The 16,085-nt window shown below is 46.6% G+C and overlaps 1 protein-coding gene and 1 long non-coding RNA gene across 6 annotated transcripts in view; one reads left to right on the top strand and one right to left on the bottom strand.

Moving 5' to 3' along the window:
- The window catches only part of IRAG1 (inositol 1,4,5-triphosphate receptor associated 1), a 123,475-nt gene extending 116,148 nt beyond the window's left edge, over positions 1-7,327 (bottom strand). For 2 of the 5 annotated variants that reach the window (XM_081797383.1, XM_081797388.1), the window contains exon 1: positions 6,852-6,935. Coding sequence is in view for 2 of the 5 variants with exons in the window: in XM_081797382.1 (XP_081653508.1) it covers positions 6,925-6,991 (67 nt within the window). In the remaining 3 variants the exon portion in view is untranslated. Of the gene's footprint in view, positions 1-6,851 lie in introns of all 5 variants that reach the window. The other 3 variants (XM_081797382.1, XM_081797386.1, XM_081797385.1) reach the window with 3 other exon arrangements.
- The window catches only part of LOC115936716 (uncharacterized), a 201,162-nt gene that overhangs the window by 160,589 nt on the left and 24,488 nt on the right, over positions 1-16,085 (top strand). The gene's annotated exons all lie outside the window — the stretch shown is intronic.

The following is a 16,085-nucleotide window of genomic DNA, read 5'->3' as shown; positions in this document are numbered from 1 at the left end:
AGAATTACCATATGATCCACAACTGGGTATTTACCCAAAGAATACAAAAACACTAATCCGAAGAGATATATGCACCCCTATGTGTATAGCAGTATTATTTATAATAGCCAAATTATAGAAAGAGCCCAAGTGTCCATCAACTGATAAAGAAGATGCGATATACATATATATAGTGGGATACTACTCAGCCATAAATGAGAACGAAATCTTACCATTTACAACAACATGGACGGATCTAGAGAGAATAATGGTAAGTGAAATAAGTCAGTCAGAGAAAGACAAATACCATAGGATTTCACTCATACATGGAATTTAAGAAACAAAACAACCAAAAAAAAAAAGAGACAAACCAAGAAACAGACTCTTAGCTATAGAGAACAAACTGGTGGTTACCAGAGGGGAGGAGGGTGGAAGGATGGGTGGGGCGTACACCTGAAATTAATATAACACTATATGTTAATTAAACTGGAATTAAATTTTTAAAAAATAATAATAATAAAGAAAGCCTACTTGCCTTACAGTATAAGTCCCATTCTCTAATACCAGCCTTATCAGTCATGAGGGAGATGTTAGATTGACTTCTCCACGAGACTTAGAGCTTAAGTGAAGGAATAAGGTGTTTTCACTGGGCTTCCTTAGAGAACCCACCAGATGCCAGTGGCCAGTCGTCTAGAGGATAAGTCCGCTACTGTCCTTGAGGCATTAACGGAGGTGAGGATAGGACCCAGAATTATGGGCAAAGCCTCACACCCCATACAGAAATCTCCTTGATGGACTCTGAAAGAGGACAGACAGAGGCTAGCTACAATAATAGCTAATGTTTATTGGGTGCTAAGAACAGACCCTGGCTAAGGTATTTCACCCTGTAAAACACCATCATTATCTCCATCTCACAGGAGAAGAAACTGAAGCTCAGCGAGATTAGGTACAGCCAGGATAGACAGCTGGTCTGTGGTGGAGCCACACGATCACTCCAGGGGCTGCACTTTCCACCAGAACACAGTGCTGCCTCTAGCTCGAGATGACATCTCCCACTCTGATATTGAGGGAAGACGTGGTCGACGTTGAGCCCACCTCCTGACTGGGGGCCAGCACTCTTGACCACACGTGTATAAGCAACATCAAGGGTATCTTCAGGCTTTCTCTCCTTCTGATGAACTAGAAACCTTGGGCCTTCTGTAAACATCCTCCCAGTTAGCCTGTCAGTGGCAGAAGTCCGTGTGGTTCTGTGTGTCCCTTCCCAGGGCAGCTGCCATGCCCTCTGCACTGCCTGCCAGCCTGCAGCCTCACTGTGAGCGAGGTATGATCTCATCCCCCACATCCTGCATTCATTGGTACCCCGTGCTCCTAGAACCCCGATTTCCTCCACGCCAGTGTTTCCTAAGCTTGAATCACCTGCCCACCACCCTCACATTTTTTGCCATGTCCGTGTGCCTCCTATACATTGATTGATTTAACATTCTTTAATTTGCCTTAGCAATAAGCCAGAAAACCAGGGTTGAAATCCCGACTCTGCCGTTTACCAGCTTTGTGTTGCTAGACAAGCGCCTTGCCCTCTCTGTGCCTCAGTTTCCTAATCTGTATAACAGGGATAATCATGGTAACTACTTCAGGGGGTTGCCAGGTGGACGAAATGAGGAACTGCCAGTATAGGCTTAGAACAGCACCCAGCACAAAATAGGTGCTCAGTAAGTGTCAGCTACCCTTGTCATGACATTTACCCAAAAAGGACACTTTATATCCCTACCATAAAGGGAAAAATCTACCGCTTATACCACAAAGAGAGGATTTAAAAAATAAATTAAGTAAAAACACTTACTAAATATGAGCTATTGCCTGATGTAGGCTCCAGGCCTGAGGCTTGCTCTCATTTTGTCAGGAAGGGAGACAGGCCAGGGTCTGAAAGATGTTGAAGGCACACTCGGTTCAAGCCAGGGTGAACAACTTGTCCTGAGTGGCCTCGGACTTCTGGTTTTAGTGCTGAAAGTCCTGTAAGCCTCAGATCGAGGCTTTCTTCTTCGTGGTAGGACTAGAAATAGCTGACAAGGGAATAACATTCTTGTGATGTGAGTTCATGTGTTTCGGGCTGAGTCAGTATCCCACTTACTATCATCTTGCAGAATAAGCCACACCTTGGGCCCCACCACACAAGCCCACCTGAGTTTCCAAACATCATACATGTACAGAAAAGCCATCATGTGTGTGCCAGTGGGACTGTCCCCAAAGAAAAACCACATTTGTACATGCCCAACAAGAGAAACGATGATTAAACCATGGCACAGCTAAAATTACTCTGTATTATACAACCCTCAAAACATCGTGTTTTGAAGTATCTTTAATGAGAGGGAAAAATGATCGTGATAGAACGTCCGGTTTAAAAAAAAAAAAAAAGCAGACTAAGATGTCCTCAGTGAGTGAGTGGATAAATAAACTGAAGTACATCAGGACAGCAGAATATTATCCAGTGCTAAAAAGAAATGAGTTAGCAAGCCATGAAAAGACATGGAAGAGACTCAAATGCACGTTGCTAAGTGAAAGAAGCCAGTCTGAAAAGGCCACATACTGTGTGATTCCAACTATCTGACATCCTGGAAAAGGCCGAACTATGGAGAAAGTAAAAAGATTGGTGGTTGCTAAGAGCTGGGGTTGGGAGGAAGGGTGTGTAGCTGGAGCACAGGGGGTCTTTGGGGCAGTGAAGCTACTCTGCATGGTACTATAACGGTGGATACATATCCTTATACATTTGCCTAAACCCATAGAATGAACAACACCAAGAGAGAACCCGAAGGTAAATTATGGATTTGGGGTCACAATGATGTGTCAGTGTAGGTTCACCAGTTTTAACAAATGAACCACTCTGGTAGGGGGTGTTACTAATGGGGGAGGCTGTGCATGTGTGAAGCAGGGGGTATGTGGGAAATCTCTGTACCTTCCTTCCTACTGTGAACCTAAAACTGCCCTAGAAAAATAAAGTTTTTAAAAATTTTTAAAGCGGGGGCGCCTGGGTGGCTCAGTTAAGCGTCTGCCTTCAGCTCGGGTCATGATCCCAGGGTCCTGGGATAGAGCCCCACGTTGTCAGTCTCCCTGCTCAGCGGGAGTCTACTTCTCCCTCTCCCTCTGCCCCTCCCCACCCCCACCCCCTCCTGTGTGCTCTCTGTCTTTCTCTCAAAAAAATAAATAAAATCTTAAAAAAAATTTTTTTAAGCGGACTAGAAAATCACATATAGTAAGACCTTAGTTTTATAAAATACAGAGAAAGATAAAGAAATACACTGTAATATTAACAATATTTGGGGCACCTGGTTGGCTCAGTCAGTTAAGCGTCTGCCTTCGGCTCAGGTCATGATCCCGGGGTCCTGGGATTAAACCCTGCGTCAGGCTCCCTGCTCAGTGGGGAGCCTGCTTCTCCCTCTCCTGTGCCCCCTGCTTGTGCTCTCTCTCTCTGTCAAATAAATGGGTAAAATCCTTAAAAAAAACACAAAAAACAAAAAACAAACCAATATTTATCTCTGAGTGACAGGATTCTGGAGGGATTTTTTAATTCTTCACATTTACTTCTGTATTTCTTATTTATATCTATTTCTATATTTTCTAAGAAATTTTAGCACAGAACATATATTACTTTTATTACCAGGGAAAGAAGTGGAATAAAAATTATACATATAAAAAGTACTAGGAAGAAAGTAACCAGAACTGATTAACCCCAGCCTTTGAAAATTGTTTTTTACAGCTGTGGCCCACTGGGAGGGAGGTTTTCTGGCTGACTGGCTGACTGGCTGTCACCTGCTTTCCTTCTCCTCTAGAGAAGGCCCTTGCAGAGAAGGCAGGGCTTGTCCAAGGTCACGGGCTTCTGTTGCCTCTGCATCCCATCTAGTGAGGCTGCCCTGAGCTGTCCCCTGAACCTCAGGCTCTGGCCTCCAGGGCCTATAGGGCAAACACAATATCCCTTTCCCCCTTTTCTTGATTTTTCTATAATTTGGACTGTGGTACTCAATAACTTCCCCAAGACGCGTGTTACTAACTAGAGGCAGGGTGGCATCTAACACAGGAAGTCCCCGCTTTGGACCCAAGCAGCCTGAGCTGGAATGCCTGCTCACCACCTACCAGCTGCGTGGCCTTGGGCACATCGCTATACCTCTTTCCACCACAGTGGCCTCATCTCTATCACAAGGATTAAGTGAAATAACGTTCCAGCACAGATCCCAGCACAAGGACCTCAAGTGGGGCTCAACTTATATCCATTATGTACATTCACTACACAAGAACTCAGTTCTCTATCTCCCTCCCACTAATTCAAAGAGCTTCCCAAGTGGCAGGGGCAAAATCTCTCCTCTACCACCCATCCAGGTCTCTGCTCCTCCTCGGTCAGAACCCCTCAGATGACTGCTGAACCACAGAGAGGATGGCTGAGAGGCAGCCCAGTGGCCCCATGGAACTACCCAGAAGAGATGGCAGGGTGGGAGGAGATGGCTAACTTGAGACCCGCACTTGCCAGCCTAAAAGAATCTGATCATCAGGTATGCATACACAATAAACGAGGGCCCTGTTTAACTGCAATACACTTGTGAGCATTATGTCCATTTCTTCATAAGGAAAACAAATTGATCCTGAACACTCAGTACCTCCCAGCATCATTCTGGATGCAGGACACACAGTGGAGAATGAGACAATGTCTCTGCCCTCACAGGGCTCAGTCTCCACTCCTGCTGGAGGTGTGAGCTGCATCCATCCACCTTCATTACCAAGACTTGGGCAAAGGAGGCAGGGCCATTTGAGAAGCTGAGAACCATACTTGTAGTTCAGCCCATCAGGCCAGGCATCCAGCTTCCTCTCACAGAGACTCAGAACCCCTCATCCTGAAGCTATGAGCCCACTGGTCCCCCTGACAATCGGTGCCAAGAAGAAGGCATTAATTATCCTCATCCAAGACTAAATTCCCCTGCTCCGTCATTTGGTGGCTGGGTGACCTTGGACAAGTCATTTAACATCCCCTGGTCCTCGTGTCCTCCCTGTAAAACTGGTTAAGATACCACCCTCACAGCATTACTGAGGAGAGCACAAGAAATCCCGTGTGGAAAGCCTTAGGCAGAGCATCGACAGACAGTCAGTGCTTCCCCCACTGCCCTCTCAGACGTGGTACCAACTGGAGATGAACAGAGCATGGTGGTTAGGAGCAGAGCCTCCAGAGACAGGCTGCCTGGGGTCAAATGCCAGTGCCACCTCTCACCAGCTGTGTGACCTCTCTATGCTAAAATGTCCCCACCTACAAGATGAGGATGTAACAATAATCCCTACCCTAGAGGGGTGTGGATGCTGAATTACTATACGGGAAGTGCTTAGAACAGGGTTCGATGCACATTAAGAATGGTGTGCTTGCTATTTTTTTTCTTCTTCCAGGAAACATGTTTATGGGATCATTGATCATGTTGTAGCAATTAGCACCTGATTGTATCTCCCAGATGACCTTTGAGAGTAGGCAGGAATGTCCCACTGACTAGAAGCATAAAGAAAGTTACATTAGCTGTGAATATAGTCACCCCCAACACAGACACACACACACACACACACACACACACACCACTGTATCGAGGATAACCAAACATGACAGTGACAACTGTATTGTCCGTTTGGTCAGAAATCACAAGAAGCAAGAGTACCCTCTCACTCACAACTATGTTGACTCAGCCATTAGAGTCAGACTTGGGTTCGAGTCCTAGAAACTGCTCTTCCTTAGTGGTCTGACCTTAGGCAAGTCATTCAACCTGTGTTTCCTCCCCGGAAAAGGGCTGGGTGAGGTTGCAGGGGAGTTAACCCCAGCTGTCTCACCAGCATGTCATTGCCCCCTGGTGGGGATGGTGGAACCCTTCGGAGACTCTGACTCCCTAGTGTTTCCAGCCAGAACAGTTCTGGGAAGCTTCCTCCTTTCCCCTGCAGGAGATCCAGTTCAGACAAGCCCGTAGGCTGCTTTACTCCTCCCACCCACCAGACCCCCAAAGAGCAGCCTGAGAGTGTTAAGAGGACACCAGCTGCTGAGCTCTGGGAGGCAGGAGCACTGGCCACAGGTCCCAAACCCTGTACTCTGTTGACTTAAACTGCAGAGCATCTCCAGGATTTCACAAACATTTCCTGGGCAGGAGGGAGCAAGACAGCTAGGCCTTTCTCTGCCCTCTGCGCCCCGGCCTCTTCTTTGGAGAAAGCCAGCCTGAGTGCCATTTATTTTAGGATAGCTTTGACACCGAGCTCCTGGAGGTGAGCATGGCTAGGGACACAGGTTGGGCACAGGTACTCCCTCAATGGAGGAGGGAAAGGGCACAGGGGGCAAAACTGGACACAAAAGGAGAGATAGAGATAGAGTTGAAAACAGGGGCTGTGACCAGAAAACACAGGACAGGAGGGGCAGGGGCAGAAACAGGGGCAAGTCAAGAATGGAGACAGGGCTGGGCCCACATAGGGTCCAAAGTGGACCGGGCTGCGGCACAGGGTTGGGTGGGGGGGCAGAGGGAGGCACAAGTAAGCACAGAGCCGAGCTGGGAAAGGGGCAGCAGGCAATGGGGAGAAAGCACTGCCCAGAGGGCTTACATAAGCTGAGGACCCACTATTCCCTAGAGGGGTGCACAGGAAATCTGGGGGTGGGCTCTCCAGTCAGATCCCACATTTTCACCCTAGCCTGTGCATGCTTTCCTCCAACAGCAGCAGACAGAGCACGGTTTAGTTAAGTTAGGACTGGCAAGATTCACTTCTTATTTAAAAATCATGACAGCAACAATAAAAACACTCAGCTGAAATGGCACCCAACAAAGCCAACTCCCCTGAAAGTTAAAGTCAAGCGCCCCCATCCCAGCACCCTGTACCTTTAAGGAGGAGAAGGGTTCCCTCGCGTCCCAGCTGAAGAGCAGGTTATTCTTAGATATAGCAATGACTTACCTAAAACTGAGTTATTCCCCTTTCCTCCTCTGGCCAGCCTCTCTTCACTCTGGGGAGCTTTTACCATTTAAGGTCAATGTTACATTTGGCTCTGGAGCTCCGAGCTGAGAAGCCTCTGGCTGCTGAGCCTCAGCCACCGCCTCCTCCTAGAGGGGCTGGGACTTGGAGCCTGGAGCTCCTCGGAGAGCCCCCTCTGGCCCCACTCAGGGGGCTAACAGCAGGGGAAGCTGACCAGGCCAGCCCCAGAGCTCAGGGCAGGGTGGGCCTGTGAGGCAGGAGCTTGCCCTGAGTACCTCCCATGGGCACCCACACAGTGGATGGCAGTGCCCATGGGCAGCCTGCATCACTGGGCACTTTCCTGGCCAGACGGGGACCAAAGAAACTGCAGATCTGCCTCCCAGCCTGGAATCCCCAGCAAGCATGTGAGGCTGGACAAGACCCTGGCCGCAGGCCAGGAGAAAGTGGGAACACTTCCTGTCCCGGGGATTCATGGGCGGGGGCTGCTCCCACCTTAAACCCTTGGGATTACCAGAGAGAAGGGCCTAGGAGGTTCAGCTAATCCCAGACCTGGCAACAGCCCCAGGGGCTTCAATCCTTGCTGCCGCACTCAGCAGTCCTATGGTCTTTGCTTTGTGGAGTTCTAGTCTCCTCATCTCTAAGACAGGGATAACAGCGATAACACCTAACTCAAAGAGTTGCAGGGGGCCTAAAGGAGACCATAGTGAAGGCTTAGCACGGTCCCAGCATCTCATTCCATTGATCAGCACATATTCATTTCCTGCCCCTGCCCAGACGCAGGCAAGAACAGGCTGTCTCCCTCCTGGAAGTCCACATGCCGACCCTACTTACTACTCACCCACCTTGGGTGCAGTGCCCACCTTGGGCCAAAGTCACAGAGCTCTAGATTCTGTGCAAGTCACATGGGGGCTCCAGCCCTCTTCTGAGGTTAGAGGCAGCTCAGAAAAGCCCTGGGTAGGGTTGCCAGATAAAATACAAGACACCCACTTAAATCTGAATTTCAGATAAACAGGATATAACTTTTGTAGTGTAAGTATGTCCCAAGTATTGTACAAGACATACTTGTTATATATATGATATTTGAAATTATCTGAAATTCTTTTTTTTAAAGATTTTATTTATTTATTTAACAGAGAGAGACACAGCGAGAGAGGGAACACGAGCAGGGGGAGTGGGAGAGGGAGAAGCAGGCCTCCTGCTGAGCAGGGAGCCTGATGTGGGGCTCGATCCCAGGACCCTGGGATCATGACCCGAGCCGAAGGCAGACGCTTAATGACTGAGCCACCCAGGCGCCCCTGAAATTATCTGAAATTCTAATTGAACTGCACGTCATGTATTTTTATTTGCTAAATCTGGCAACTCCAGCCCTAGACCATCACTTGCCACCCCAGAAATCATCCACCAGTTCTGAGAGTTATAGAGATTGGTGCTTCAAAGCCTGTGCCCTCAAGCCCTCCTGGTGACCACTGTCTGGCTTTATACAGTCCTATTCCCAGCTCCTGGCCATGGGTCAGCCACCCCAGCCATGGCAGCCTTTCTCCACCAAACCTGACACCCTGGGCCTCCACCCCAATCCTTACCATAGGCATCTAGTCCTGGTCTCCCTGGTTATTATGACAAAGATTCCTGATGAGAATAGGGTTCATGCTGTCTGTTACACCCATAAATAATAGTATTTTTGTAGATGGAACCAGAAGAAACTGTCCCACGCACTAGTCCTGCTTTCTCTCAGGTGTCTACACCTATCCATTTGATGGGTATAGGCTGCCACTAACAAAGCCACATCGTGGTAACTACTAGAATTTCAGGTATAGGGACTAGAAGGAATTTATCAAACTGTACAGTACTGTTTCTCTAACTTCATTGTGTATGAGAATCCCCAAGCATGAAGCTCCTTAAACCCCTCTTCCAAAAGTTCTAACTCCATGGATCTACAGAGGGACCCAGGAATCTGCATTTTAATTAAGGCCCTCAGGTGACTCTTATGCAGTTGGTCTAAGGACCCCACTTTGGGGAATGATGCTCCAAGGGTTGATCTTGTGACTCTAGCAGGAGTTACTCCAGAGACAACTAGAAACTTAGGTTGAAAAGGAATGGAAGGCATTGTGTACACATGAGGGTGTGTGTGGGAGCAAGGTGTGGGTGTGTATACAAACCATCCATTGAGCACCTGCTATATTCCAGCCTCTGCATTAGATGCTCTACACGAAAGTATGTATGTATCCTCACAATTGCTCTGTGAAATAGGATTATTGTACTTTTCCTTCCAAAAAGAAACTGAGACATGAAGAGGTGAAAGCCTGACATTCCACAGCTGGGAAATGGTAGAGTTAAGGGGTGAACTTAGGTGGGTTGGCCCTAAAGCTCTTTCTCCCTCAGCCAGGGTGTCTTAAACTAGGGTTCATGGATATCTCTCAGGAGTTTCTGAGCCAATTGAAATTGTATGTGAAACACTGTATGATTTGTGTTTCTCTTGGGTCCAGGTCCATAGCTTTCACCAGTCTCACAAATAAATACCTTTCAAAATCACTGCACTAATACAAGCATTTTATAAAACACATTACTGGTGGATGTGTAATATGGATCAAGCTCTATAGAAGACAATTTAGCCTTCTCAAGATTATAAGGCTATAATCTTAGCCTTATATATATATAAGGTTTATATAAAAAAAATCCACCTTTTGACCCAATTCCACCTCTAGGAATTTATTCTATAAACACACTTGGGAAGTGACAAGTGAACAAGATTATTCATTACAGCTTTGTCTATAAAAGCAATAGGATTGGAAACAACATGAATGTCCATCAATAGGGGCCATAAAAGATGTCGGGGTACAGGGGGACCTGGGTGGCTTGGTTGGTTAAGCATCCGACTCTTGATTTCAGTTCAGGTCATGATCTTGGGGTCATGATATTAAGCCCCACACCTGGCTCCATGCTGGGCATGGAGCTTGCTTAAGATTCTCTCTCTCCCTCTCCCTTTGCCTCTCCCCCCTCCCTCTCTCTAAAAAAAAGATGATGTGGTACAGCCATAACAGACGATAAGGAAGCTCTTTGTATAGTGATATTAAAAACCTCCAAGATATGGTAAAGTGGGAAAATAAAATAACAGGACAGTATATAAATATACACATGCACAAATATACTTATGTTCACACATACATATTCACAAGTACATGTGTGTATGTGTGCACACAATCTCAGGAAAATTAGCCCAAGAAACAAATAACATTAACAACAGTTGCCAATGGGGAGGGAAGCAGAGTGGCTGGGGCAGAGAATATCCACTGTAGACCTCATTTACATATTCAAAAATTTGAATCATATGAATAAATCATATGTTGACATTCAAAAATAATAATGAAATAAAAGCCTTGCTATGAACAGGGATTTAATCAATTCAACTTTCTTTCAGTGTGGCTTCCTCCAAGTGTCAAAGAGTATTGACACGAGCGTAACTAAAGGTTATTTTTGTTGCTTTTATTTTTTATTTTGGAATAATTACAGACACACAGGAAGTTGCAAAAATAGTACAGAGTCCCATGTACCCTTTACCCAGCTTCCTCCAGTGGTGACATCTTGCATGGCTGTTGTACAATGTGAAGACCTGGAAGTTGTCATCAGTGCATTACTATTGACTCAACTACAGATCTTATTCTAAAGGCTATTTTTAAAATATAACCTTTCCACAGCTCATAAATTCATTTAAAAATGTTTATTGAGCACCTTTGGTGTACCAGACCCACACCAGGGACACTTCAGACCCATCCCTGGGTAGGGACACCTCAGATGTATCCCTGCCCCCATGGAGTATAGACTAGTGAAGGTGACCCCCTTACTCAAGTGAGAATAGCATCACAGAAGTCCAGGAGCCAGCAGTACACAGGGAGTTCTGACCAAACCTCTAAAAAAGGAACCGTGTCCCTTGCTGTCCTGGTCACGGAGCTTCACAGCTTGCCTGAAAGCTGACTTTTAATCCTTAAAAGAGCATGAGCAATTACTTGGGCTATTTTTATCCTCGTTCCTGGAGCCACACAGGGATTTGGCCTCACTCTACCAAAGTCTTCAGCTCATCACTCATTCCCATCAGAGACAATCATATGTCCTCAGCATAAAAGTGGTGCCCAGCAGAGGCACACTGACACACAGCTGGGGGAAGCTCTCCCAACAGACCATTTGACTCCAGGCCATGAAAGAAGTTTAAAACTCCCAGACCAAAAGTTCGTCCTGGGACTGAAGGAAGCCAAGCCTGGAGAAGCAGCATCTTGCCAAAAACACTGCCAGCTCAGAGACTGGCAGTTGGGGTGACCATAATGGAAACTGAGACCTCCCTGCCCCTTTTATGCTCGGGGACTCCACTATGCCCAGCACTTAGTAGGTCCGGGATGAGGAAGCAAACAAGTAAGTGGCCAATCAGTGAGAATTGCACCCAGGTGTCAGTCAGATGACAATGACAGGTATCATTTACTGCCCACGGTGCCAGGCACTGTGTCAACCACTTTATATGTAAGGTCTAGTTCAGTCCTCACTAAATCCATGTGATGTATGGCTTCTCACCCTCACATCCTAGAGGAGGAATCTGAGACACACAGAGGTCAAGGAGTGTGCCCATGTCTCACAGTTTATAAAGCTAGATCTTCCTGACTCTAGAGTCCCTGGAGGGTTGGGGACAGCCAACAGAATGGGAACATAAGGCATCTTTTCTCCTTCCCAGGATCCCATTGAAATGATAGCAAAGGACTCCTTAAAAAGAAAAGGAATAAATCTTAGTCACAAAGAGAATTAGGAGGAGGCATGAGTGAGGACATTTCTGGAACTGGCAAGAGGAGGGAGGAGGGGAGCCTAATGAAGGAGGGAGGGAGCGGCCTCAGCCCAGCGTAGAAGACCCATGGAGAAGGGGATCTACTGCTCTGGTACTCCTGGGAGGCTCTGTACCTGAAGAGCCAGTTGTGACAAATACAGAAATGAGATATGGAGCCAAGCGGATAGTTCAAAGTCTTTAGAGAGAAGGGGCTGGAAAGGAACTACCTCGGGTAACTTTTGTACACAGCATTTGGACTAAATGCCTTCAGGCTAAGGGAAAACAAGAACTATAAACAAATATTGAGTAGATTTCTTTTTCATATGGATTATCAATTCTCAAAGTACTTCCTGTGCATTCCAGGACTAAGCGTATTAGTAAATATGTTGTTAATAATGAGAATCAAGTTTTTCACTTGTGAGAGGAGGGAGCTATGAACACAGAAAGGAGGGAAAATCAAATAAACCACGTGTGCTGGGCTGAAACCATGGGTATGGCATGGACTAGATTGGTAAGTAGGTAGATAGAGGGGGAGAGAGAGAGGGAATGTCTAGATAGATAAGTGGGTGGGCATGTGTATGTAAATATATGTATTTATATACATACAGACAGATGTGTGTGTGACATACATCTGTTTCCTAGCTCTGTCCACTGAGAGGGCCTGGAAATAACATGCTCCAGTTGCAGTGAGCACACTTTGTACACAGATTGGTTTATAAATACCATTCTCCAATAAAAGGATCTAGGACTCCTTAGAGAAATGAATACTTGTAGGGCTGGGATAGGGAAAGTACAAGATGAGCCTGGAACATCTGATTGTGCCAAATAGTAAGGACTGCTTCCAGAATGATGGTGACATGTCAAAGGACAGAGGGCCACCTAAAGGGGCTCTCACTGGCCAAATCGAAGACAATATGCCAGGTAACTAATGACGATAAAGGATGATAACCCATGAATAAAATAAGAACCCTCAAGTGGTCCTGGGGTGAGCTGGAAGAGAAAGTGTCCTGGCATCCTGACTTTGCTCTGGGCCAGTCCTAGGGGGAAGAACTGCTAGAAAAATTGTCATCCACTTTCCCCACTCTGCCTCAAGAGCGTGCCTTTACCCATTTGTTTCAAGGAAGTACACTGCACACATACCTTGTGCCTCGGCTTCTGCCTGGCAGTGAGGTGACAGAGGTAAGCAAAACATGACTCCTGCCCTCTAGGAGCTTATGGTATGAGACTCGAGACAGGAAGTAACACTTGTGATAGAAAGTATGTGAAAGTGGTTTGCAAAGTATCCGTTGGTGTACTTACATGAGATATTATTAGTAAAATTGTTCTATAAGGAAGAACATAGGTGGGCTAGGGTGAGGTCACTGAACTTAAACCAAGTGCTGTAGGAGTTCCAAGGAAGAAGAAGTGGGGGCTTTAGGAAGGTTTGCTTCCTAGAGGAGTTGGCATTTGAGGCAAGGTCAAAGTTTCAAGAGGTCAAAGTTTCAAGAGGTGGAAAGTGGGTTAGGGAGGGTGTTCCTAGAGGAAGAAGTGGTGTGGGCCTAAGTATGGCTGTGGGAAAGTGCTCAGGAATGCAGGGGCAGGGGTTCTGTCATGGGGCTGGCTGAGTAGGTCAGACTCTGAAGGAGCCTTAAACCCCAGGCTTCAGAGTTTGGATCTAGCTGCTGGAAGCCCTAGGGGGTTTCTAAGCAGGGACTGTGTACTCAAAAGTTTTCATCCCAGGACAGGTAGAGAGGATGTTAATGTCACAGGGAAGCCAGGAGCAGGAGCACACTGCTTAAAGAAGACATGGGTTCAGTTTGAGATGCACTGGAATGTGCAGGTGGAAATGCCCAGAAGATGGTTAGAAATGCAGGATTGCAAGATTGTTGCTTGAGAGAGGTCCCAACTGGTGGCATATATTTTAGAAATATGGATCTGTAGGAGAGCTTGAAGTCACAGGTATGTGAGAATAGGGTTTGTAAACAAGCTATTGGACTTTGAGAGAGCCTTGTGTATAGACCGATAGGATCAGAAGCCAATTTGCAGAGGTTAGTTACGGGGTTTGGATGTGAAGGCACTGCTCAGTTCTTCATTCGCCCAGCAACCAAGTGATCGCATGAGTGTGTGGGAAGAGGGAGGGCGGATGTTGGTAAGGATGGACTATGATACCAGGGTGACCTTAGAAGTCCCCATAAAGGGGAGGTGGTCAGGGGAGGATTTCAGAGAAGGCAATACTGCTCTTTGGAGAAGTCTGGATGAGTTTGTCCCCTCCTCTGGGCTCCCCTGCACCCCAAACTCACATACATCCATCAAAGAAGCAGCTCAGGGGGAGGAGAGGCCTCTGGGGCCTGGGTTGCTCAGGAAGGGCTTTGTGGGAGAAGTAGGAAATTCAGCTGGGCCTCAAGTGCTGAGTAGAACAGGGAAAGTCAAGGAGAAAGAAGGAATTCCAGGCTGGGCCAATGTGTGAGCAGAATTAATGGCAGAACAGATGGATTAAACGTAGGACACTTTAGGTTGCAAAGAACAGAAACCGATTCTGGCTGGCTCAGCTGTATAAGGCCCTTGTGCCAATGATAACTGAGCCCTCACAGAACCCAAGGACAAGAAAGGAAGTATACCCAGGCCTTGAGGGAGCAGAGAGCCATCAGAACTTGAGGCCCCTACTCTGTGTCTGTATCCCTCTGTCTCTCACAAACCATGTGATTCTCTCTCTCTCCCTCTTTCTCCTCTCTGCATGTCTTCTTCCTCTTCCTTCTCCTTTCTTTTTTTTGCACACTCTTCTTGCTATGGCTCATGCCTCTCAGCTCCAGCCCTCTCCTCCCCACAACCATCGGACAACTGTCTTGTTTCAGACTCTCAAAAACTTGCGACTGGCCTAGCTTGTCTGTTTAAGCCAAGTGTCATAAGTCATTAACTACCCCAGGGGCAGGTATCCTGGTCTGACCTAGTAGTCATAGCTGAAGCCATGTGATAAATACGGTGTCCCTCTTCAGAGGCTGTGGGTGGGACAGGCAACAAAGGATGTCATGCACAAGGAGTGAGGAAAAGACCACACATGTACCAAGTTCCTGCTATGAGCCAAAACCCATGCTGGGTGACCTGTGTTATGTCATTCAATGGCCTATGAGATAGCTTTCGTCCTATTTTACAAACGAAGAAACTGAGGTTAAGAGAAGTTAAGCCACCAGCCCAGGGTCACTAAGGTAGAAGGGAGCTGAGCTAGAATTTAAACCAAGTTCTGTCTAACTCTGAAGTCAATGCTCTTCCCACCAGACCACTCTGCCAAGGAATGGGGTGATAGTTAGAACCAGTGAACTTAGTCTAAGGTCAAACAGTCTTACAGCCCACCCTGCTTAAAGGTATTGGCTGTGACAGGCCTTCTTAACCTTTTTAGGGTCCCATAACTCTGAGGATCTGATAAAAGCCATGGAACATATCCATTCCATTTGACGTGTGCTTTTACAGGATTTGCAGACCTCCTAAGCCTCCACCTAAGAGTCTTTTCTCTATAGCACCCCTAGGCAGGTGTTGATTATTCACTCCCTACTTGAAAGCCTCCAAGGAGAGAGTGTTCATTACTTTATGTGGGAGCCCATTTATTTATTTATCCAACAATAAAAAGGTCCATGTAACTTTCCCTCCTTTACTTCTTCTTGTGCCCTATGGAGAGCTGCAGAACCAATCTCTCTCATACCCTGGCAGTCCTTCAATATCTGAAGACTGTGACAGCTGAAGCCAGAAGCCTGTCATTTGTTAGACTCTTGTCCCATGCCAGTCCCTCTTGCCACTAAAAAACACAAACTTTGCCAAAGTCTGGCTCAGAAAAACCCAGAACAGTATAGGGGGCTGCTAGTGTCATCCAGCCAACAGTCCCTTTATTTAGGGGATTCTGATTTCATATGGCCAGAACACCAGATTGCTTTGAATTCAACCTACAATTATATTGGCTCCTGGAACAACCATGTGATTATGTGCCTCATAAAAAACCCATGGTCCAATGAGACTCCCAGATCTGTATCACTAACCCTACCTTGCCCTTTCCTAAACTATCCTGAGTAACACTGTCGTCTCAATCTGTTCTTCAAACACAGGGTTTCTGTGCTGCTGCCATGACACAACAGATTGTTTATCTCACCAAAGGAAGTCAAACCTTTCTCAGATTCTCCCTTCTGGCCTTACATAGTTTTTCTTTTGGATGAAAAAAGGGGAAGAGATGTGAAGCAGAAAAGGATTTTTGAGGTTTTCAAGTTGACATTCCACCATTAAATTAATGCTAACAAAAGCTTGATTTCACTAATCCTGAGAGGAACTTGATCTCCAGATGCACTGGGCTTGCTGGTTCGATGACTGCACCATGAACAAG

This window comes from Leptonychotes weddellii, chromosome 11 (assembly GCF_054177405.1).
Source record: "Leptonychotes weddellii isolate Sample4059 chromosome 11, ASM5417740v2, whole genome shotgun sequence".
In the NCBI taxonomy this organism is placed as follows: Eukaryota; Metazoa; Chordata; class Mammalia; order Carnivora; family Phocidae; genus Leptonychotes; species Leptonychotes weddellii.
Note: the sequence above shows the minus strand (reverse complement) of the source record. Positions and strands in the feature narration are given on the sequence as shown.